The 8632-nt window shown below is 39.5% G+C and overlaps 2 protein-coding genes across 3 annotated transcripts; one reads left to right on the forward strand and one right to left on the reverse strand.

Annotated features, from left to right (window-relative positions):
* The first annotated feature begins 225 nt into the window (after positions 1 to 225).
* Positions 226 to 1615, forward strand: LOC107850776 (glycine-rich RNA-binding protein GRP1A). Of its 2 annotated transcripts, none has more exons than XM_016695524.2 (2): positions 226 to 586; positions 1028 to 1615. In XM_016695524.2, exons 1-2 carry the CDS (start codon positions 476 to 478, stop codon positions 1394 to 1396), a joined length of 480 nt encoding a protein of 159 aa, XP_016551010.1. In that variant the 5' UTR covers positions 226 to 475; the 3' UTR covers positions 1397 to 1615. The 2 variants fall into 2 exon arrangements, with proteins under 2 accessions (XP_016551010.1, XP_047256584.1); XM_047400628.1 differs by having other exon boundaries at positions 231 to 786.
* Positions 1616 to 3209: 1594 nt separating this feature from the next.
* LOC124889275 (very-long-chain (3R)-3-hydroxyacyl-CoA dehydratase PASTICCINO 2A-like) lies at positions 3210 to 5507 on the reverse strand. The gene is made up of 3 exons (XM_047400630.1): positions 4433 to 5507; positions 3879 to 3975; positions 3210 to 3631 (listed from the first exon to the last, which is right to left on the reverse strand). Exons 1-3 carry the CDS (start codon positions 4493 to 4495, stop codon positions 3561 to 3563), a joined length of 231 nt encoding a protein of 76 aa, XP_047256586.1. The 5' UTR covers positions 4496 to 5507; the 3' UTR covers positions 3210 to 3560.
* Positions 5508 to 8632: the final 3125 nt, after the last annotated feature.

Here is an 8632-nt window from a genome sequence, read left to right on the forward strand (position 1 = left end):
GGATTAGACACACACACACAAATATATATATATATATATATATTTGATATTCGGTATATATCGAATATCAAATGGTATTAATATCTTGTACCAAATTCAATTTTGAATATCAAAATATTAAAATTTTATTCTCAAATATCATATCAAATATTAATTACCAATTTTTGAAATCCCGTTCAATAATTCAATTTTTGATATTTTATATACAACCCAAATTACACATTTTAATGCATCAAACTAATGGAGGCATGCCTTTTTTCAAATGTACCGTGACAAACAACCCCTAAATCATACCTCTCAAAAAAGAGTTTCAAGCCATTAGCGTCGCAATCGGTAACTAACCACCGCTTTTAGTGCGCCGCCGGCTAAAATTAACCGTCAAAGCAGAAACCTAGTCTCCTCCCCACCTATAAAAGCCAGCATTTTGTGCTCATCTTCTCTTGTAGTATTAGTTTTTTTCTAGAAAAACAAAAGAATGGCTGCTGAGGTTGAATACAGGTGCTTCGTAGGTGGGCTCGCATGGGCTACCAACGATAGAACCCTAGGTGAAGCTTTTTCTCATTATGGCGAAGTGCTCGACTCGAAGGTCCGTTTGTTGCAGAGCAGCAGAGATCGGATCCGAGCCCCTTTTTTTATTTGGCTTCGTTGATGACCTTTCTGTTACTCTCATTGATCTCTCTGTTACTCATGTTACTGTGTTACTGTTACTCTCTCTCTCTGGTTTACTTGATTCCTGATCTGTTAACTCTGTTACTATTTGTTACTGTTACCTTATTCACCTATACGGTACGTTGATGATTGGTCGCTTTTATGTTTCCTTTATTTTCAGCTTATTGTTGTCCCTAATTCATTTATTGTTTTCTTTCGTATTGCCATGTGAAAATTTAAACTTGCTATGTACAGCGATTTATGTAATTTTAGAATATGTAGTTTGTTATTTATGCAATGAAAATTGGTATTATTTATGTACCATGATCCATGCATTTTTAAACTTGCAATTGATTGTTTTTACCGATTTGGTTTACAGATCATCAACGATCGTGAAACTGGTAGATCAAGAGGATTTGGTTTTGTTACCTTTGTTGATGAGAAATCCATGAGGAATGCAATTGAAGGAATGAATGGCCAGAACCTTGATGGTCGTAGCATCACGGTTAATGAAGCTCAGTCACGCGGAAGCGGTGGTGGTGGTTTCGGAGGTGGCCGACGTAGTGGTGGAGGCGGCGGATATAGCAGCGGTGGTGGTAGCCGCCGTGATGGTGGCAACAGTGGTGGTTATGGAAGTGGCCGTGACCGTGGGTATGGTGGCGGTTATGGCGGTGGTGACCGATATGGTGACGGTGGGTCCCGCTTCTCAAGAGGTGGCGGTGCTTCAGAGGGCAGCTGGAGGAATTAGCTCTAATAATAACATTCTGAAATTGGATTTAAATGTCTAAAACATGTCCGTCCCCCTTTAGATAGTTTTGGCTTGGAGACTTTGTTTCTTAATTTTTTGTTACTGTGGTTCGTGTTATTGTTCTGGTTTCTATCTATTGGCTCGTTATGTTTCTGTGTGGGATCTCTATTTACGAGGTTAAATGAAAGTTATAAATGATCAACCCCTTTTTTATTTGTTTCTTCACTCCATGTTGATTATAAACTTACTAGATATTAGTGCCTGCGGGTTTAATATTTAAATGATGGACATTAATTATTTTATAACTGTTGGACAGTAAAATTTCCGCTGTATTTGAGTTTAGATCATCGGTTTCCCTTTCATGGTAATGTGTTTGATTTGGTACATGTGGGAAATGCATTGGATAATGTTTGATATCGATAGAGTTTTTGAGTGCTGGAGGATTGTTTTGGTTGGATAATTTCCTTTGCTCCAATGAAGACAAGAAAACTGCGCTAACGAGGTTGATTGAACGGTTTGGGTACAAGAAGCTGTCGGTGAGAAGATCAATAGATCTGGAAAGTCCGAGGTTTATTTGTCTGCTGTTCTACAGAAACCAGTAAGAGTTTGATAGTATGAGCTCCTCTGTGATCGGCAACGCATATAAATGGTGACCGTTATCATAGGAGAGAGGTTTGGAGTTGCGGCAGGTATTATATGTCTACGATCTGTACAATTACTCTCTTTTCCTTGCAATTAACTTGATATTGAAAGAACCACTTGAGTTTAATGCGGATTTATAACATGGAATCGGTCTGTTTGGCATTGGCATGAGCCTTTTGTCTCTATCAATTTCTAAGTTAAAGAGTTTAGGAAACAAAAAACTATGTTTTTTCCTCCAAATTTCGTTTAAGGTCCAGCTATAGTTGAATTGTATTATTGAGATATAAATCTTCTTGAGTAAAGCATTTGGTTGATGCCTTTCGATATGTTGTTATTATTATGTTCTTGATGTGTACTTTCTAAGATACAAAATAACTAAATGACTACCAAATGTTAACCCTTCTATTTCTACATTACATGTGTGCATCGCGTAGCTACCATCCGTGTTTATTTTTACTGTGGCCATAGGTGGTTTTACTCGAAGAGACTTGCCAGCACTTGTTTACTGGTTTCGTTCTTTCTGGTTCTTCACCAAAAGTTAGGAATCTTGATTTTGGGAAAGCAATCGTAAGAGCAGCTTGTATAGTCCAACAAATGTGATGATCCATATGAATGTTTCATCAAGTGTCTCTTACTATCACCAAATTTACAAGGACTCCAACTCTTTTTCTCAATTCCGAGAGAATTAACAATGGGAACAATGGAATGCTAAGACTGCATGGATAGTGTTTTTGCTTGCAACATTTCACCACTGATTTGAGGTCTTGTTCTATGCTGCTTGGTCTCTCTTCAAACATGTTGATTGGTGCATACCGGATCCTCTTAAAGCAGTGTATTTTTGGAGGACCCGATAATGGGTAAAACAACTTTGAGGAGTCCCAAGCAAACATAGTCCAGCCAGCTTGTGCACCTTGACTTATTCCACTGGTTACCTTTCACCTCTCACCAGTAACAAGTACTACTAGTAACTATGTCCGCCAGGACAAAGCTAGAACAGATGGAAAGAAATCACGTAATGTTTTTGTCTCCGCCAAAGCTTGCCAAGACTCTTATTGATTTCAGTTGGCAATTTGTTGTATTACAAGGTCTTAATTATTGTCTAATTTTGCATCAAATCAATGGATGTGTGACATGTATTTAATACAAGACTTTATTAATGATGCTGTATATCTCAACACAATTTGCTCTAATAACTTGTCAAAATTGAAAGTTACAGCAATTAATCAACACCACGAGTTCACGGCAGCATACGCGATGTGCCAAATACATTAGGAAGCATACACAATGCCCTGTACTGTCAAGAAGAGAAAGATGAAGTTTGACTATCTATGAGAAGTCTTATTCAATCAGTAATAGGTGAAAATTTTCCGATGAATCAGGGAAAACAAGATGCAGCTCCTACGAACTGCGTCCTCAGGGATAGAGCCACAATGCTAGTAACAACTTCGGCAGAACCCAGTAACTATGGCTCAAATCGTGTATTTATGTTTAAAAATTGTACAAATAATCTTCCAGACTCCACCTATGCCGCCTTAGTTTTAGACACTGCTTTCTTTCTCTGCCCAAGCATGTAACTACACAGGTAAGGACAGCCTGCATTTTCACAAACATCGTCTTGTCAATCATAGAAACGGGTACAACAACAACATACCTAGTGTATTCCCACATAGTGGGGTTGGGGGAGGGTAATGTGTACGCAGACCATAGTACTACATCAGAGAGGCAGTTTCCGATAGGCCCCCGGCTCAGGATAGATAACAGTATAACAACCACAAAACACAAAAGCTTTGAGCCGAACATGGAGATGACTTTAGTTAGAGAATGGAGTTAAGGTTCTTGCCTGGTACATAGATGGCAAGGCCAACAAGTGATGCATAGTAGTAATCAAAAGAGAAATTCCATTTGTTTGGCATCCTAACAGCATACTTTCCAGATTCCTACGAAACATAAGTCGATAAGAAGCGATAGTAAGTACTCGAACTAAATCAGAAGCACAAGGAGCATATATCCATTTACAAGCAAACCACACAGCAGAGATTGACATTTCTAAATGAATACAATACCACATCCTGATTTGATTGAACTCACGGATCCAATCACCAAGGAAAGGCCAGTCTACTGACGGTAAACTGCATAGGCAAGCCTAGTGCGACAAGATTGACCGAGAAAGCATGCAGGGGGGGGGGGGGGGGGGGCCCCCACCCGAGACCCCCATTTGAAAGATCTCCTGCTCAACCAACTGAGCCACCCTTGCGAGTTGGCTCTTTGCCACCTCTTTAGCAATTAATCAGATAGAAGACGCTCTCGTATTCTTGCTTGATAAATGGCTAGAAAGATGAGTTTATTGTCATTTCTGAAAGAAAGAAAAACAAACGAAAAAGAGGATCTTCGTACCTTCTTGTAAGGCAGCGTATTATATATTAGAACTACTTCACTTATGATGCCAGCAGGATACATCAATAAGTACTATACCTGCAGCAAGAAAATCATCAGGCTTAATAAGATCATGCTAAAAACTATATCCATCCATTATTATAGAGGTGGCGAAATGGATAAAAAGAGATACAGAGACAGAACTTCAACTTTTAGATTAATGACTTCACATGCTTATAACAAGGTTCTAAATTTGATGTGTGTACATATTCCATGAATTCCTGTTCTGTTCACCCGTTGTTCATGCATTATCATAATTTGCTACTTCGAGCCCCACAAGATACTTCAAATTGTCCAACCTTATGAAGGTGACAAGAAGTCCTTAGCATTCATGGGCTCTTCAACAAACCAATAATCAGCTTGGCATCCAGAAGTTGGAATTCACACAATTTAAGCACAAATGTGTCGAGCAAGGATGCAAGTTTATAAGCTACACACAAAGGAGACAATGCCACATTTGTCCTCGGGTTCTCAAGAATGATACCACCTTGGAGAAAGAGGTCATCAATTCCACTCAAGTATTGAAGAAGGGTATCACATAAATGGAATTCATCCAAAGTAATTTTCAGAGAAGACTCTCTTCTTGACCTACAAATAGTGGAACCTTAGTCAAGAATGAAAACACATAATGGTGAACTCTCTTGGACCTTTTCACTACTCCCTTTTTTTAAAACCCCTTCATCTTGGTTGGAGTTCTTTCCCTTACACATTGTTGGTCCCTCAAGTGGATTGTGAATCCCCAAGAAAGACTTTCCATCATAGGGAAGGATACCAACACCTTCATTCAAACTTTGCTTGTCATGTTGACCAAGCAATAAGTTGGGTGTGCCAAAATCATCATATCCAAATTTGGCACCGGAGTCAAATGAAAAGAGTGGCCATAGACATGGGTCTAAACAACACTCTTTTTTCTAGGGGTGTGCGAAAATCGAACCGACCGATAAACCGAACCGATAAAAATGTTATTGGTTTATTGTTATTGGGTTATTGGCTTAACGGGTTTTTAATGGTTTTATAAAAAAAGTTATTGGGTTATTGGTTTGGTTCAATTTTTTCTTATTGGGTTACTGGGTAAACCGATAACCCAATAAGAATATATATATATATATATATATATATGACTTATTATATATTTCTCTTAACTTCTCTTTAATTTCTACAAATTAACAAACCCATTATTTCAATTATACAAACTCTTAATTTCTCCTAATAACGTTTAGTTCAAACTTGAGAGTTCTTGTAAATTAAAACACATCATGTAGGATTTTTGGTGGTAACTAAGATTCGATTTTTTTTCATGTTAGTTACTACTATTTCTATTTTATGAGTATTTTCTTATCGGTTAAATCGAAAATTGAACCATTAAGGACTAAAAATCGATAAACCAAAAATCGATAAAAAATATCTTATTGGTTTAGTTATTGGTTTAGCACATTTGAAAATCGAAAACTGATAAACCGAATCGATAATATATAAAATCGAACCAAACCGACCGATGCACACCCCTACCTTTTCCCCACCAGCTTCACCCAAACAAAATGATATACTCTCCTTATTATCATAAACATCATCAAAAGCAAAGGGAGAGTAGAAAGGTATCACTCAAGTCAACTTCAACTAAGGTATCACTCAAGTCAACTTCTACTAGTTTCTTTCTATTTGGCTCCAATAGTAGTTGACATCTAAGTAACAACCTACTAAGTTGTGAACTAGTTTTCAAGTACGTCTTTCGAGTCAACGTTCCTTGTGGGCTTTGCTCGTTTACAATACGAAACTTCTTGAGTCTTCAAAACTGAAATCCATTCTAACTCAAGAGTAGACTCATTCCTAATCACGCAAGGATTGATAGCCGGTTTACAACACTTGACGGGACAAATGAGTGAGCCGAGTGAAAATAGTGTGTGAGAGTACTTTCAGCCAACGTTTGCTTGCTTTGTAGGTACATTTGCAAATGGAACCACCACACATGGAACCTGAAAATTCCAATACACAAACCGTGGATCATAATATTATGAATGCCCTTGTAGCTAGTCTTGAGTCCTTGTCTCGGGACGTGGCTAGAGTGAATGTTATGGTTGAGAAGTTGGGAGTAGAAGTGGCCTCTATTAGTGGCCGAATGGAAAGGGTAGAAAGTCAACGGAGTTCTCGACACTCACTCCCCAAAACACATCCCCAACCATTACCCCCGAAGCCACATAACAAATAATGTACCCACCAAATGCCATACCTCAAGACAACTATTATTCACAAGGCCGAGGCCTTGAAGGACCTAGCCATTCTCCACATCACCAAGTCCCACATGACGGATTTGGAACCCAAATGCCACACTTAAATCCGACTCCTCCAAACCAAAATCAGCCAATCCAAAGACCTCCACCACTAAATGCCAATCTTCCATACCAAATTCCAAATGTCCAAAACCCGTCAATGCAAGAAGAGAGATTTGTGAGGGAGAACCGAAGGGGAGGGTATAAAATGTATGATGATCCTTATTTGATGAAAGATGGGATGAGAGGTAGAAGGGTAGAACCCAGGGAGAACCGTGGGCTTGAAGGTAGGGGCGGCCAAGGTGTTCGGAAAAAGGATGTTGGCCCCAAACACCATAAAAATGAGGCTTCCGATCTTTAAGAGGGAAAGTGATCCCGAAGAGTTTCTCACATGGGAATCCGCATGCGAGAGAGTCTTTCAAGTGAATGATCTCACGGAGGAGGAGAAGAGCTGCTACACCATTGCTCATTTTGAGGGTTATGCTACTACATGGTGGGAGTATGTGAAGAGATTTGGCAATGTTTTGATTGAGGGGCAACCCCCTCATTGGTTTCGATTAAGGTACCTCATGAGACAAAGGTACTTACCCTAGAGTTACCAAAAAGAGCTCCTTGCTAAGTTGTATAACTTGAGGCAAGGAAACAAAAGTGTCATGGCTTACTATGATGAGTTCCAACAACTCATTTTGAAACTTGATCACCAAGGGGAACAAGTGAACCACAACATCGTTTGATTTAAAGTGGGGTTGAATAGAGATATTGCCACACGATTGACACTTCACAAGTTTGACACCATTGATGCCATCTTCCAAGCTGCCTTGAAAGGTGAGAGGGAATTCTGGGAGAACTCGGGTGCCAAGCACAAGGGGAAATCTTCCTTGGGTTGGCAAAAGTACATGAATGACCCATCCAATGTTGAGAAACTCGAGGAGAAGGCTGCCCAAGCCGAGAACAAGGCTCACCAAAGGTATCCTCCAAGAAATGAAGGTAAACCGAATTCCACTTCTCGTCCTAAGGGATTTCAATGTTTTAAATGTCAAGGGTGGGGGAACAAGGCTAGTGAATGCCCAAACCAGAGGAATGTAATCCTTAGGGAGGGAAAATTGTATTACCTTGGTGAGGAGGTGGGACTTGAATCAAATGAGGGTGATGCAAAAGCTCAAGATGGAGAGCTAGAAGCTGAGGTGGAAATTGATGAAGGTGGGGAAGATATTTGGCCGATTGATGGAGAGTGTGTAGTACCTATGTATATGGCAAGGAGATCCATGCTTAGTGGAGGTATGGAAGAAGCCGTGAGTGCGGAAGGTGAAGAAAAAGGGATGCCGAGTGTTAGGATTGTGGGATTTGCCCACAAAAGACCTTTGTTACTCACTAACCAAGATGCTAGCACTTTAACTAACATCAATTCTTCTTATGTGCAGGTTGTAGAACATGTAAGTGCAAAGAGCATGTTTGGTGATCACCTGGAACCTCTGGTTACGCATCTTAACCTTGGGAAGAACATAGAAAAGATGATCCAAAGAGAAGAACTTGCGGGTGATGATTGCTTGAATTTGTGGGCAAATTCCTGTCAAGATAGAGAGGATGATATGAGTGAGATCACGTAGATAGACTCATGGGAGTGTGTGTTAGACCGAGCCTTGGTGTATGCAAGTGAAGTGCAAAGGATCACCAAATTATACACTAAAAACCATCCAAACACCACACTTATTCTACACTTGATAGGCACCCTTAGTGGAGGGGTACTTTTGTCTTTTTAATATCTATTACGTATTACACTATAAAAGGGACATGTTAAGGTTTATTTAGGGAGTTTTTGGCAGATTGAAAATTGTATTACACACTTGAAACAAGACAAGTCCTCTTATCCTTAGAGGCTTGGCCGAAACTAGGT

Source organism: Capsicum annuum, chromosome 12 (assembly GCF_002878395.1).
Source record: "Capsicum annuum cultivar UCD-10X-F1 chromosome 12, UCD10Xv1.1, whole genome shotgun sequence".
In the NCBI taxonomy this organism is placed as follows: Eukaryota; Viridiplantae; Streptophyta; class Magnoliopsida; order Solanales; family Solanaceae; genus Capsicum; species Capsicum annuum.

Bases quoted from the DNA above. Each gene is read 5' to 3' on its own strand.
- LOC107850776 (XM_047400628.1), top strand. From the start codon at position 649: ATGACCTTTCTGTTACTCTCATTGATCTCTCTGTTACTCATGTTACTG. The intron at 787-1,027 runs GTACGTTGATGA...TTTGGTTTACAG, and splicing joins TTACCTTATTCACCTATACG to ATCATCAACGATCGTGAAAC.
- LOC124889275 (XM_047400630.1), bottom strand. From the start codon at position 4,495: ATGTATCCTGCTGGCATCATAAGTGAAGTAGTTCTAATATATAATACG. The intron at 3,976-4,432 runs GTACGAAGATCC...TATGTTTCGTAG, and splicing joins ATACGCTGCCTTACAAGAAG to GAATCTGGAAAGTATGCTGT. The intron at 3,632-3,878 runs GCAAGAACCTTA...GTGAAAATGCAG, and splicing joins CCTTGCCATCTATGTACCAG to GCTGTCCTTACCTGTGTAGT.